The sequence below is a fragment of the Rutidosis leptorrhynchoides genome, chromosome 5 (assembly GCF_046630445.1).
Source record: "Rutidosis leptorrhynchoides isolate AG116_Rl617_1_P2 chromosome 5, CSIRO_AGI_Rlap_v1, whole genome shotgun sequence".
Classification (NCBI taxonomy): Eukaryota; Viridiplantae; Streptophyta; class Magnoliopsida; order Asterales; family Asteraceae; genus Rutidosis; species Rutidosis leptorrhynchoides.
In genome coordinates, this window is record NC_092337.1 from 121,159,388 (window position 1) to 121,175,684 (window position 16,297).

Here is a 16,297-nt window from a genome sequence, read left to right on the forward strand (position 1 = left end):
ATATATCGTCATGTCGTTTTTACAAGTTTTAACATTCGTGAATCGCCGGTCAACTTGGGTGGTCAATTGTCTATATGAAACATATTTAATTAATCAAGTCTTAACAAGTTTGATTGCTTAACATGTTGGAAACATTTAATCATGTAAATATCAATCTCAATTAATATATATAAACATGGAAAAGTTCGGGTCACTACATGTACGTAGGTATGTCTCATGTATGTATGTAGGTATGTTTATGTACGGTTGTATGTAGGTATGTATATAGGCTCATGTACGTATGTATGTATGTATGTATGTATGTATGTATGTATGTATGTATGTATGTATGTATGTATGTATGTATGTATGCATGTATGTAGATAATGTTATGGAAGAGGTCGCTAAAAACTCACAAGCACATGTTGGTGATGATTATATTATGGATGAACCCCCGAGAGTTGAAAGTGAAAAAAATGATGCTTCAAATTCAGGGGAGTTAAAATTAGATTCATTAGTTCGAGATCCTGGCTTAAGACCTTCATTCATGGATTATCCAATTAACCAACATGACGAGATCAGATGAGCATATATTAAACATGGACCTTATCAACTACGAAAGTCAAAGTATCCTCAAAGTTCAAGTGGTTCAGGTAGTGGTAATCGAAGCTTTCAAGAAGCTTGGTTTCGTAAATTTTGGTGGTTAGAATATTCTGAGAAAACCGATGCTGCATATTGTTTTCCATGTTACCTTTTTATTAAGAAGCCTATAGGACGAGCTGGTTCAGAAACATTCATCAAGCAAGGGTTCAAAAATTGGAGAAAAGTAAATTGTGGCCAAGATTGTCCTTTCGTCAAACATGTAGGTAAAACTTCAGCTTCAGCTCATAATTATTCTGTGAAATGTTATGAAGATTTAAAAAATCAAATAGGTCATATAGAGCATGTGATTGAGAAACAGACAACTAAAGAGATCATAGATAGTAGGCTTCGAGTTAGAACTTCTGTTGAGACGATTAAATGGCTCACAATGCAAGCTTGTGCTCTTAGAGGTCATGATGAGCGACCTGATTCAAAAAATCAAGGAAACTTCCTTGAATTGTTAAAGTTAATTGCTTCTTATAATAAAGATGTTGAAAAAGTTGTGCTGCAAAATGCTCCTCAAAATGCCAGATATACTTCTCCGGATGTGCAAAAGGAAATTTTGCAAATATTTGCTAGAAATGTGCAACAATCGATTCGAGATGAAATTGGAAAATCCAAATTTTGTTTGATAGTTGATGAGTGTCGAGATGAATCTAAAAAGGAGCAAATGGCAATTGTTGTGAGATTTGTAGATCGAGAGGGGTACGTTAAAGAAAGATTTTTAGACTTGGTTCATGTAAAAGATACAAGTGCTTTAACTTTGAAAAATGAAATCCTGTCTTCTTTATCTTTTCATAAGCTTGATGTTCAAGATATTCGAGGTCAAGGATATGATGGAGCTAGTAACATGCGTGGAGAATGGAACGGGTTACAAGCTTTAATATTGAAGGAATGCCCTTATGCCTATTATATTCATTGTTTTGCCCATCAGTTGCAACTAGCTTTAGTTTCAGCATCAAAAGATGTGGTTGAGGTGCACAAATTTTTCAAGAATCTTAACTTTATTATTAATGTCATTGATTCTTCTTCTAAGCGTCACAATCAGTTACAAGATGCTCAGATTAGTGAAATTGCACATCTGGCTGAAATTGGAGAGCTTGAAAGTGGCAAAGGAGCAAATCAAATTCAAAGTTTGCAAAGACCTGGAGATACAAGATGGAGTTCACATTATCGATCCATACGTAGCTTGTTGAAATTGTATGGTCCCGCGATTGTAGTCTTACGTGAAATTGCTATTAACGGGTCTACTCCTTCTCAAAGAGGTGATGCTTCATTTGCTCTTACCGAATTATTATCATTTGATTTTGTTATTGTTATGCATTTAATGAAGAAGATAATGAAATCAACCGACAAGCTTTGTCAATCTTTACAACGCAAATCTCAAGATATACTTAACGCTTTGAGTTTGGTTTCCACAACAAAATTGTTGATTCAAAATCTAAGGGATCAAGGATGGCAGTCACTTTTGGAAAAAGTTGTTGTTTTCTGTGGATCTAATAGCATTCAAGTTCCTGAAATGACACAAACTTACAAAGATATTATTCGATCTCGTTCAAAAAAAGATAATGTGACTGTCGAACATCATTATCGAGTTGATGTGTTCATTGCTGCTATTGATAGTCAGTTGCAAGAGTTGAATTCTAGATTTAATAAGTCAGTGACAGAACTTCTTCAGCTCAGTGTTGCTTTAGACCCAAAAAAACCCTTCAATAAAAGTGACATCTGTAAGTTAGCAAAAACGTTCTATCCCTCAAACTTTACAGAGCAAGATATGATCCATTTAAAACTTGAGTTGCAACATTATGAGCTAGATGTGCTTAAGAATCCAGAGTTAAAAAAGGTTCAAACTGCTGCTGAGTTATGTAGAGGCCTATGAGAAACTGAGAAGTCAGAATCGTATCCTTTGCTTGATAGATTGATTCGTCTTATATTAACTCTTCCCGTTTCAACTGCTACAAGTGAAAGAGCTTTTTCATCAATGAAAATTGTTAAAACAAGGCTTCGTTGCAGCATGGGTGACGAGTTTCTTAGAAATTGCTTGATTCTTTATATTGAGAGGGATATTGTTGAAAGCCTTTCAATAGATGAGATAATAGATGATTTCGCTACCAAGAAACGTAGGCGTGTTCAACTTCAATTGCCAAAGGTACAATATTAACCACCAATTTTTATAGTGTATGTTTATACATATTTAACTTATACAATTATTGTAACTATTTTGTAGGTTACTCGATGAGAAAGCGGATCAACATGTGGTAGATATTAATCTATTTTTTGATGATTTCTTTTAAAAAAACTTGTTCTTTTATCTAAAAATGGTCGTCGTTTTCATTCTTTTGTAATGATACATTATTATTATATGGATTTGTTATCATTGATAGTTGATTAGGTACGGAGAACGTTTATTATTGACAGAGTGATTATGTTGAATTTTTTTTATACTGCGTAAGCATCCCCTAATATGAAATCCTGGCTTCGCCCCTGTGCATGCATGCATGCATGCATGTATGTATGTACGTACGTACGTACGTACATATGTATGTATGTATGTATGTATGTAGGTTTGTATGTATGATTAGGTGCCTCACATCGTTCCGTGCATCTTGGGGTCATTATGGCGAAGGATGATCTTCTTTGCCCATGAGCTTGGTTGGTTTTCATTTAGTCGTATGATTTCGAGGATGTCTACCGTAAATGTGCATAAGTGGTTTTGGTTTGCTACGGGTGGTTGGCTCTTTGCTTGCGCAACAACTTCCACATGACATGCCTTTTGAGTTCTGCTTTCAATGACTTTTGGCTCTATTAATTGAGGCAACAGCAAACGCCGATTTAGTGGCGACTTGATTGCCGCTTAGAGTATAAATCGAATTTTCTGGCATACTTTAAAACACATGGAAATTCGATTCTACCATCTCCATGACGTCTTTTTTTTCTTTCTTTCTTTTTGCCGGAGGTTCTCATGGAAGCAATCTCTCTACCTTGTAGTAAAGAGAGGGATGATTTTCTCTTCTTGTGGGCAGAGAATTTTTTTTCCTCCCGACTCATGGTTAGAGAAATGACTTCTCCTCTATTCTAGGGTGGAGTAAGGATTGTTTACATCTCACATCCCTCATACCTCGCATGTGCAAGATTGGGTACTGTTGTTGTATTGACCCTTGTTCTCTAGTTTCGAGCCTCATCATTTGTTGTCTGTATCGGTTTTAGACTTCTTTCATCTGATGACCGACGAAGATTCTTGGATCTTATACAATTCGTTATCTCAGAAAAGGATTAAAAAAATGACCACACAGTATCATTTCATATGCGCTTACATAATGTTAATGAAGAGGGATAGAGATGATGTATTTATATGCTTAAAAAAATTTGCATGATCATTTTTCCATATTGTATGATCATAACATATAGTTTACATAGCTTTAGATGTTTTTTACTTATGGGGTGTACTAATATGAACTAATGAACTAATTTCACTCAAAAACATTAGGTTAAGTTATGCCTTCGCAAGTCTTCTCCATGCAAAATTTCGACTTTATCAACATTTATTAAGCTCTAATATCAATCTGATCGCTATGAAAAATCTTAATTCGGCATTGCATTCAAAGATTAGTCATGTGACACAAATAAAAAAATAAAAGTGATGAATGCGCACATTCTTATGTGGTGACACTGGAAGACATACATTTCATTGGTTGCAGTTATAATACAAGCAGGTTGAAAACACAAAACAAAATCTAAGTTCCATCCCAATACTGGTGAAGAAACTAGTACTTTATTACTGTATGAGGATTAGTAACCTCGCATATTAGCAGGTATGACCCGTAAGTTTTTCATAGGTGGTTGTTGTGACCCGTAAGTTTGAACCTCGAAGCAGCATTTACAGTTGCAGAACCCTACTGTAACTCCCCCACAGGTGCCTCATTGAGCCATAGGAAATGAATGAAATCGTACAACTTTGCAGTTACACTAACCTGCTCAAACAAATCGAACAAGCCATTCACAACTTTTCTATTTCGAACGACCATAAAACTTGAATTTATGAGGTTTCAAGTAGTAGCCCAAAGTGTTGGGCTCAGCTTTTCCAAAAAAAAAAAAAAGCAGCCCAGTGTTGGCGATTTACAATCTTCAAAATTACTTTATCTAATAAAATAGAATTATCAACTGAAATATTCATATTTTCTTGACCCCTCATTCAACCCGCTCACTTTCAAGTTTCAAGGTTGGAAAAGTCGCATGAGGGAGAAGAGTTGGTCGGGACTTTGAAACGACAAGTCGGTCGAGTTGGGGTCAAGTCGGTCGTTGACAAACATAGAAATATTTATAATTAGCATATATATAATATTTCAAACATATGTACATGGCACGAAATATGAGTATAAAACTATTGCAAATTTTGACATAACTTTGACCAACCTTGACTTTGACCGACTCAACCCGACTTTGACTGAATTTGACCTTACATTTTAGTGTTGACCGACTAATTAGACGTTTTTCAGCAAAAAGTGACGGGCTACTCACCAAACCGACTATTCGCCGAGATGGCTGCCGTTTACAACACTGGTCACTTTATATATCACTTAGGGAGACTGCGGGAAGCTTACCTTATAGGGGGTTGGGTTGAGTCTTCTCATGTGATCAGGACGCATTTGATCCAAATGTTGAGCACAACGTTCCCTATTCTCCTCAAGCGTCGGCAATTCTTCTCTTTTTTTGTCTTCATATACGCACAAACATGTTCGTCAAGGAATGTAAATCGAGTGAACTAGGTAAATATTTAGTGAAGTCAAAATGTTAAAAGATAAAGAGCTCCTCACCTGTTTTCCCGGGCCAATAACATTTCAAAAGCTCCTCAACACGTTGTGGCACCACATACGCTCTCTTCGATTCATTAAATGGGTGACGACATAAAATTCTCTCGCCTACCTGTAGTCCAATAATTGTTATTTATATTGAATATATGAACTCATGAGGAACACTTTTTTGTAGCAAGGCAATGTTGCAGAAATCGCTACTCGGGGAGTACTCGGTTCGGACTTGTTAAGGAGTACTCGGGCAGTACTCGGATTTTGACCAAGTTTGACTTCCAGTTCTGACCAATTTTGACAGATTTTCCTAGTAATCCCGATTTTTGAGCAATTTTCTAAGTAATCCTGAGTTTTGGTCAAGTCTAACCGAGTTTGACTAAGTTTGACCTAGCTTGACCGAGTACATGTTACTCCCAGAAGTGCAAAAACCGAGTACTCGGTGAGTAATTCAGAATTTTGCAACACTACAAAAGATTATGAGCAAGAATACCAATTACCTTAGGAGCTGGTTCGTTTTCCCCCGACATTATGTCTAGAAGAGGATAACCTTCCTTACCGTACAATCTAAAAGATCGTTTTTTACACGGAATTGTAACCTACAACAACAATACACAATCGTTAATAAAGGTTCAAAACGCAACATCGACAGTTAACAATTCCAAACCTTCGAGACGTCTTCAGAAAGCTTAATACGGGGCTGGTTATTAATCTCGACAAGCTTGAAAACACAACCGAGAGCAGCTTGAGCGTAACAAGTCACCAAATACGTCCCGATTCCAAACGCATCAACCTCATGACCCTGTTTGTTTAACGCGTCTAAAGTTTCTTCATTAAGGTCGTTGCTAGCAGTGATACCAGTTTTTCCAAAACCGGGAACTTCGAATTCCTTTTCGACGGTTTGAAAAAACTTCCTCGTTTCACATGATAGATAAGCAAGATCACCAGAGTCTAATCTGATTCCCCTTGCTTTGTACCTGCAAAAAACAGAAGCACATATTTACTTCAGTAAACAATACAAGCTAGCAAAAATTTCAAAAGTGCTCTCGTAAAACACGATATCTTATATATATATATATATATATATATATATATATATATATATATATATATATATATATATATATGACTAATGGGCAGATATTTAAAAGTACCACCACATGACATATGGGTTGCAGAACTCATAATTTCTCAACGAGTGCTCGGTTTTTGCAACTCGGCGAGTACTCGGTCAAACTTGGTCAAATCGGTCAAAACTCAGTCAAACTCTGCCAAAACTCGGGATTACTCGGAAATTCGATCAAAACTCGGTCAAAATGGGTCAAAGTCAAACTTGGTCAACAGTATAAAAGTTATGGACTTACCCCAGATCATTTAATGCCAGAGCAACAGCACAAAAGTTTGGAATACCACTCCTCATCACCTGAAAGAATTAACACACCAACCTTCTAGCTGATTAAATATGTCAATTCAATTTCACGCACAAAACTACGGGCCAGAATGAAATTACACCATAACTACTGTTCATGGATCGCAGCTTCTCGGGGTAAAAGTAATACAAACATTATTGTAACACATTATTACAATATGAGAGACATGCCTAAAATGAAGGTTAAGAACTTGATTCGGTAAAATGTACATATTCTTATGGGTGAGTTCACTAAGTTAAAACACGATACTATACAGGTAAATAAAAAACGTGAGTGCGTATACAAATAGCACAAAGAAAATTTGAACTTACATCATATGTGTCTACAAGAGCTAGAAAGTTGTCGGGAAATGCGAGGGCGTATGAAACGAAAGCAGCTAGCTCACTCTGATTAGTATCGCCAAAAACACCCTTCATTATACTTAGCCTCTGAAACAATAGACAAAATATAAATATAACTAAATTATTATACATATATATATATCTAAGGTTGCGTTTGATAAAACTAAATGATTTAGTGCTGAGTTGTTCATAATCTAAATGATACAAAAGTTCTTAATGAAGTTATTGCTGAATGACAATAACCTATTTGATAATCATTTTGAACGAATAATTTGAATGATGTAAAACTACCTTAATAACCTTTTACATGAATAAAAATGACAAAATAGTTGTTTAATAAGTTTCTTAATATAATTTAAAGAGAATATTACATAAAATTTAGGTGCTTAATGGTTATGAGAGGATTTCAGCTATGAATGATGTTGAATAATTCAGCACCTTAATTCAGAGGTCCAAAACAAACGCGTTGAATGCTATTCAGCATTGAACCATTCAATTAAGAGGTAAACAAACACACCCTAAGCATTGGTCAGACATAATAAATGCTTAAAACTCAGAAACATCGAGTTAAAAGAAAATTTCACTTCGAGGGTAAGCAGCAAAACGACAATGTCAACATGCCTATACTTTTAAATCATTTGTATCATCTATAGTTAGCTATTTATAAGATTTGTTATTGAACCCTATTAGTAGAAATAAACCTTTAGTTTGCTTAACCACGTCTGCACAGCACTCAAAAAATCCTCACAAAGTCGAGAGCCATCGCGACTTTTGAGTGATTTCTTTACAACCTCATCCGGTCCCTGCAAAAATTTTATTAAAAAAAAAAAAAAAGAAGAGATTCATGTTTCAAGATAGTGTAGCAAAAATATGATCAATAATTAAATCAAAAAAGCTTTTAAACAGCCGAACAAATAATAATATATCAACATATTAAAAAGAGCTTCCGTTAAATTGAACAAAATGACTATATATTAGACGAACCAAGAACGAGCTAACAAAAGCATGAGAATGTGTTCCTCGGAGCGGTATTCCAAACATTTTTCCAGCTGCACAATTGCTGTCAACACATGCCAAAATAAAACGATAATATTGATTATGTTACTATTATGCACAAAAATGAGAATATAAAATCCATTTTTTGTGCAAGATACGTTGAATCATCATTTATTCAATACCTTGTTGCATCAAATCCTCCCATATAGCAATACCTTGACGCACTTATACCGCCATCTGGGCCCTATTTATTTATATATAAAAAAAAAATGACTTCAAATTATAAATAGATAACAATCAAGTTAATCTATTAGGACCATTGTCGATATTAAAAATCGGAAATGTTATAACCTGGGCCCTACGTAGCCCAAACTCAAGAAGAAGCTTGGATTTTCCAGCAACAAAACGGTGCCTTGCAGCATTTGTAGTGACTAAAGATGCATAATTTATAAGATTCACATACGGTGTTTCTAATAATTGAACAACCTGTCAGCAACAAAATACACTCAAAGGCTTTCATATAAAGATGTTTTAATAAATATATATTAGAATATTAGAATGACACAGTTATTACAACTTACAGCAACCGGGCCCTCAACCCGCATCAAGGGTACTTTCGGAAATACGACAGAACCCTCGGGAATAGCGTATACTTCAACATCGGAACAATCGAGCTCTTCAAGATATTCAAAGAAGCCATCCTAATCATAACACAGGGTTATTATAATTAGCCCACCCTTTTAGGTTAACCTGTTATTTTGACCCATTTGGGATTTCAGAAAACCCAAATCGACAGATAAGTAAACGGGTTGAATTTGCCTACCTCACACGAAGGAGACAAACTTTCTCGAACAAAAGCAATTTCTTCCTTTGAAAGCTTAAAGTTTGCAATGAACCTTATGCACTCTTCAAGACCTGCAAAAACTGTGTACTCACCACCAAATGGATTACGCCGAAAATACAGATCAAACCTGAAATAAATCAAAAAGCTTATAAACAAGTTAGATATTCAATACTATCATACAATACGATATAACTAACTAAAAGAATTAATCATCGATTCAAGCATTAGCTTTTACTTAGATTAGTAACTGAAAGTAGTATAAATCAACAATGCCCAACAAATCAGCTGGCGATCTTTTGGCATCAGTAGATTATTTATTTCAACAACTCTCGTTATTTGCACGTATCACACATGTTCGAGCGAAAACACAAACCCGTTCGACTTTATGTAATCTAAAATTACCGGTCTTTTGGGTACCTCTAAATCAATAAATGATACTAATGACTTTATGGGATCTTCTTAGACAATTGTTTAACAATCTGTTTTAATAAACCCACCAAGGATACACACTTTAAAAAGTACTTATAATTATCTATTTATTAATTATTAATGTTTATTCCTATCATAATATCATATGTGCTAGACAAAGTAGTAATATTATACAGGAAGTGGCAATTAGTTTATAAATAATAAAATAATAAAATAATAAAAAAATAAAAAATGAATGAAGAGAACAAGTGAAGATACTAACACAGCACGTTCGTTATGTTTTCCAGCTTTCCAGTAAGCATAGGCCATGGTGAACTGATAGAGATCAGTTAAGAGCGGCGTTACCATTGTATTGGTGGGACCAGGGATTGTAGGATGACGATGATGATTTTGTTTCACTTCATCGTTAACGTCGCCGTTAACTTTTGATTTCAAGTCCATTTGATTTTTGGTAAATCAAGTAAAGGGGATACAGATTTTAGATAGTGTTTGTGTGTGTGTGTGTGTTGTGTGTGTGTGTTGCAGAATTGAGATTGAAAAGATGGTGGTGGTGGGGTTGGATGGAATCGGGGAAAAAAGGAGGGGGGAGAAATGGACGGAAAGAACGGTTGACGGCAGATGGTGGTGACGACGTCGTCCAAGTGGGGTTCAGTATTGTGATTCTAATTCTATTCCTCTCACATCCAGTCAATCAATATTTATTTTATGCGGTAAAAAATGACAAAGTATAAATATAAATATAAATATAAATATAGTAGGAAACACTTTTTGGTATTTTTTTTTTTTTTTTGGGGAAGTGAAGAGAAGTAACTTTTTTTTTTAACTTTTTTTTTTTCAAACATTAAGATCAATGAAATATGAATATTTAAGAAAAAAAAAGTTTGTAATAAATGCTATTATTTTGGCGGAAAAACGTTCGAAGAAAAAAAATGATAACATGTATCATATGTAATATTTTAATTAAAGTATTTTTAAGTGGTTAGAAATTACGATTTAGAAATTAAAGTTTGTATTGAATTTTTATACGAACGGTTTAGAGTTTAGGGTTTAGGGAATAAACCTTAAACCCTAAACTCTAAATCGGCTAAATTTTGAAAAAAAAAAAAAAAAAAAAAACTTAACACAAGATGAAAACAAAACGATGAAAATAAACTCTAATTAAAACATTACTCATGATGAATGTTATCATTTATTTTATTCGAGCGTTTTACTGCTAAAATAATAACATTTGTCACAAAGTGTATTTTTTAAATATTCACATTTTCATGTGATCTTAATATTTGAAAAAACAAATTCAAAAAAAAAAAAAAATTACTTCCTCCACTTCCTCCCAAAAAGTGTTTCCTCTTGATGATGACTCAATAAATATAAATATAAATATAAATTAAATAAATTAAACTTGTACATTTCATTTGCAATTTAAATAAAATATGTAATAAAATTTTGCAGAAATATTTGCTTGATCAAATGAATTGATAAAAACATATAAAATGCGGTAAATTGTGATTAGAGACGAGCTTATGTAATTTCGTTAACATTCTAATTGCAAGTTATTACTTCTCTTATCCATCCATCCATCCATCCATCATACTTATCACACATCACTGATGAAACCAATTCAGAAGATTTTCGTTTTCTGATCCTAACACCTGTTACCAAAAAAAGTATCTTAAACCTCATGCAACCAAAAAAGAGTATAACCTGCAGTTCATAAGAAAGTATTATTATGCATCTAAAGCAACATGTGTTAGGATTCATGTCATAACCTGATAATAGCAATATAATAAATCAGACTCTATATCAATGTAATTACGTGAAGTTAGCTAAACGTACGAGTTGAGACATACTGACATATTTACATGCTGAAGGTCAAGAGGACAAATAACCAAATAGAATATGCACACCCAGTGGCGAGTCTACATGGTATCATGTGGGGTCACGAGACACCGCTAGTTTGAAAATTATCGGTAGAAAATAGTCTGTAAATTGTATAGGACACCACTAAATTTAATTGGAGGACCCCATATCCTTTTCGAATTTATAGTTTTTCCTTTAAAATGTATATGACACCAGTACTCGGACCCAATATATTCTCCGAACTTGTAGTTTTTTGAAAGTAAACGACCACTAAAATATAATTCAAATATAATTAGTATTGAAAAAAAATTCAGGACCCCATTGAGTTTGCATTCTGGAATCGCCACTGTGCACACCTACAATTTAAACATGTTAAACCAAAGAGCCAATGGCTTGATGGTATCGAGGTCACCCTTACAACCTTGAGGTTGAGGGTTCGAGTCCTGCTTAGGACAATTCGTGATGTATATATTCGAGTTAGATTTAGGTGGGTGTGTGAGTTGCCTTAAAAAAAAAAAAAAAAAAAAAAAAAAAAAAAAAAAAATTTAAACATGTTAAAATGTTAGTGCACAACTTAAGTGGCTCAACTTGCTCAACTTGATTCCGGACTTCATTGCTCAAGTTGCCCAACTTGTCCAAATGGGTTCCGGCTATTATTGACCAAATTAATGGTTAAGGTATTTAGTGGCCAACTTGACATTATCTTTTATGGCATACTTGCATAATCAAGTTGCCTTTTATCTTGTTTTATCGGGTCTAGTTGTTGGTGTGTTCACATTTATGCTAGTTGTCATATTAGTGTGTTCACATGTATGCTAGTTGTCATACGGGTGTGTTCACATGTATGCTAGTTATCATCTAGCTTTACTAGTGAGTCTAGTTGTTGGTATGTTATGATTATGTTTTGCTTTAATCCTCTATATAAGGATTTGATTTTAAACATTTAAAATTAATCCAACACATTTAGTTTTTCATATTATTTCCTTAACCTTTCATTCATAGCAAATAACTTGTTGTCTCATGATTTCTAAAGCTTGGTTCTAAGTTAAACTCTTGTGTGCAAATACTCAAAGTTTACTCAAAGTTCCAAACTAGTTATCTTGCTTTCAAAAATGGAAGGCACGAATGGAAACAATGGTGGTATGGTCAATGAAATGGAGAAATTTGTAGGCAACAACTACAAGTATTGGAAGATGTGTATGGAGACTTTTCTTCAAGGTCATGATCTAGGAACTTGTGGCCGGAGGTGATGCCATAATTCCCGTAGAAACTCTAGAGAATGTAGAGTCAAGAAGAAAATGGAAGGTAAGGTGTGGAAAGGTTCTCTTTGCATTGAGAACTTCAATTAGCAAAGAGTTCATAGAACACGTTCGTTATATTACTTCTCCAAAAGAAGCATGGGATACTCTTTTGAAACTCTTTTCTAAGAAAAACACCGCAAGGTTAAAATTCTTGGAAAACGAGTTAGCAATCTTAAGACAAGAAGTTATCCTTGTTTCTGAATATTTCTTACGGGTCAAAAATCTCTGTTATGAAATATCAGAGATTAATGCCAACGAGAAAATTAGTGAAGCTCGTTTGTGAAGATATCTAATTCGCTACATTACGACACACAACCATGGTTAACCAATAATACAAAGGATGGTACTCGCATTTCCCATCGTTGTTCATAACAACCGTTAGAGTACTTATGAAACGACCCGTCAAAGTACACTTGACGACCATCGTTATCTTGGTCCCACAGCTTGATTGAAACTCTATATGAATTTAATAAAACAACCTTGCATTCTTTATTTAAAAATGATTTCTTATAAAGGAAATCTACCAAAATGTATAAGTTTAGAAAAACTATACATAAATACTTTAACTAAAAGTTGACCAAAACAAAGCCAACAAATACCCACTATTTAATGTATCAAAATAGAATGCAAGTTAATGTTCAACAAAGCTGCCATCATAAAAATGCAGACTCTCTAAGCACAGCGGAAGCAATCAATCATGAACCTGAGAATAAAACATGCGAGTAACTGTCAACAAAAATGTTGAGTGAATTATAGGTTTAATATTGTGAACAATATTTAAATTTAAACCATAAAAATTTATGTTTGAAAACATAAAAATCCCTTTTCGGACCACAAAATTATATGCTAGAAAACATATAATAAAACATTATTCCATTTTCCGTGAGCCACCTGGTAACCACTTAACCCTTTATTTACCCTTGCCAAACACAATAAATAATATACACTGAACAAGTGTATCTACAACAAATTACGAAGTACTAAACATTCCGATTATAAATTGCTAGCGCGACTAGCTCGAAATGGGGTAGTCAAACCCGATAGATCTATCCGTAGGATTCGCGTTCACTAGTAGAAACCAGTGATTACAGTTACCAGACTAGGGAATATTTTTGTTCAACTCACAATGAATAATTTAAACCAACTTCCACTTGTGTCCAAAATATAAAATAAATTGCATGTTTTCTCATCCCAAAAGATTTAAAATAGAAAATGGGACTATAACTCACCTTAAAAGCAACTGAAGAAACCACAAAACTAAGCGAACATCAAAGAGAGTAAAGTGATCAGGAATGACCACAACGCCAACCTATAAACAAGTAGGTCGATATAAATAACTAACTTATGTCAAGTCTTAGTATGATAGCTATTGTACATGTTGCAAGTAGACATAGAATAATACTCGACATGCATCGGTTTGATTGGAACAGCGTACGGACACACACTTTCTATTTTTAGAAAGTTTCTATTTTTAGCAGGTTTTCATTTTTGAAAAGTTTCTATTTTAAGAAAGTTTCTATTTTAGGAAAGTTTCTATTTTAGGAAATTTCTATTTTAGGAAAGTTTCTATTTTTGGAAAGTTTCCAAATTTAGAAAGTTCTATTTTTAGAAAATTTTAAGTTAGGAAAGTTTCCTTAATTAGAAAGTCAACAAAAGTCAACTGAAAGTCAAAGTCAACTGAAAGTCAACTCAAAAGTCAACCTTGGTCAAACATAGTCAACATTAATTTTAAAAGTGTAAGTTATAATAATAATATAAGTTATAATGTTTATTAAAGTTAAATATGCATAATTATGTCATAACATAAGTTTAATTAGATAAAAAAATGAATTATTAAAGTTAACATAAGTTTAAATGATATAATTAATATAACATAAGTAATTAATTAATTAATTAAATATTAATCATAACATAAGTATTACTAATTAATAATAAATTTTAAATCATATCATAAGTATTATTAATTAATAATGAATTATTAATCATATCATAAGTTTCTAATTATAATTATTAAATTATAAGTATTTAATAATTAAATTATAATTAAATAATAACTAAGTCTTATAATAATTAAATAATAAATTAATCCTTATTATAAGTCTTATAATAATAATCTCATAATATAAGTTTAATACTTATCATAAGTATTTTCCATTAATAATAAAAGTATTATTAGTCATAACTTTAATTAAAATATTAATTAAATCATAAGTAATAAGTAAATGATATAATAAATATATATCATAGGTCTTAAATAATAATAATTACTTCTTATATCTTAGATAATTTAATAATAATAAAAATCATTATTTTTATTATAAGTTTTAATAATTAACCATAAGTTTTAATTCAAAAGTTCATCGGGCCGTATCTTGAGCCCCGGGTGTCGGTTTTCGGCGAGCCTTATATATATCTTCGCCTATTCAAACCACCCGATATATTGGTGCACTCAAGAATACACCAAGAACAGTCCAAAAGTTGTGGTGATCAGCCATGACACCACTTGGAACTTCAATTCAATCAAAAACGTGTTTTAGTCATAACGGGTGATCGTTGGCTTGGATTTAGGTGACCCGAACATGAAAGTTCATCCCACCATCAATCCTAACACACTAACACACCCTAAAGACACCAAAGATGGTCACAAAGTCGGACCAAACCTGGTTCATACCAATTCCACATTTCAATCTTAATAAAATATCAATTTGATCATATCAAGGGCTGTGGGAATCGAAACGACATGAATTCGGAGTCTAAAATTAATGTATTGATGAGAGGAACTCATATAACTTCTTTATTTTCACTTTTATATCAGTCACAAACTCAGAAATGAATAAAAAGCTGCTGTCCCAAACAAATCAAACCGAGAACATATGTTTTTGAGCAATTCTACGCATACAATCATCATAACAACAACATGTAACTAACATACTATCAAAATAAGCATCAAAAACAGAAAAGTATTGAAAAATTGAAAATTCTAGGGTTAGGGTTTATACCCTAATCAAGAATCAAGAAGATGAAGCATGTAGATCGCGAAATGGAGAATCTGTTTGTGTATCTAGTCTTGCAAAATGATGATCAATTGATGTTTTATTGTTCTTGGCCGATTTTTGGTGATGGAAGAGGCTAGGGAGGCTGAATAATTCGTTCTAAATGAGAGGGAGGAGAGGAGAGCTTTTAGGGTATGATTAAAATGAAAGTAGTAGTGAGATTTTGACTAAAAGCCACAAGTATGCAAAAATTGCACCAAACACCCCTCCCCTTCAAAATTTCGGCTGTATATTGACTAGGGTGGGCCCCTTGTAGCCCAAATTTGATAAATGTTCAATAGCTTGTGGCCCGAACACCCAATCGAAGCCCGAAACGCGAAAACACTACTACGCGATTGATTTCTCGGAGAAATAACAAATACGCGACGAATAAAATATATAAACACTATATATAATCATATGATATCAAAATATCATATTTAAAATAATTAGGACTTAAAAATCCCCAAAACTCGACCGTTGGTTTGAAAACCGAAAAGATTCGCCGGATAGAAATCCGCGACTCGTAGGAACGTATAATTTAAAATATGAATATAAATATTCATCTAACACATAATAATTAATATGTTATTACAAAAATAATAATATAGGTCATAGAAATGACGTGGCACGAATAACAATTA

General features: G+C 33.4%; 2 protein-coding genes across 2 annotated transcripts; one reads left to right on the top strand and one right to left on the bottom strand.

Annotated features, from left to right (window-relative positions):
• Positions 1 to 578: 578 nt before the first annotated feature.
• LOC139848984 (uncharacterized) lies at positions 579 to 2,500 on the top strand. Its single transcript, XM_071838663.1, has 2 exons — positions 579 to 632; positions 746 to 2,500. The coding sequence occupies exons 1-2, from the start codon at positions 579 to 581 to the stop codon at positions 2,498 to 2,500; spliced, it is 1,809 nt and encodes a 602-aa protein (XP_071694764.1).
• A 1,692-nt stretch (positions 2,501 to 4,192) lies between these two features.
• LOC139846817 (nicotinate phosphoribosyltransferase 2-like) lies at positions 4,193 to 10,114 on the bottom strand. Its single transcript, XM_071836352.1, has 14 exons — positions 9,726 to 10,114; positions 9,014 to 9,161; positions 8,772 to 8,891; positions 8,542 to 8,676; positions 8,373 to 8,434; positions 8,179 to 8,254; positions 7,896 to 7,997; positions 7,165 to 7,281; positions 6,788 to 6,846; positions 6,091 to 6,400; positions 5,924 to 6,022; positions 5,436 to 5,544; positions 5,223 to 5,335; positions 4,193 to 4,592 (listed from the first exon to the last, which is right to left on the bottom strand). Exons 1-14 carry the CDS (start codon positions 9,902 to 9,904, stop codon positions 4,515 to 4,517), a joined length of 1,707 nt encoding a protein of 568 aa, XP_071692453.1. The 5' UTR covers positions 9,905 to 10,114; the 3' UTR covers positions 4,193 to 4,514.
• Between the last annotated feature and the right edge of the window lie 6,183 nt (positions 10,115 to 16,297).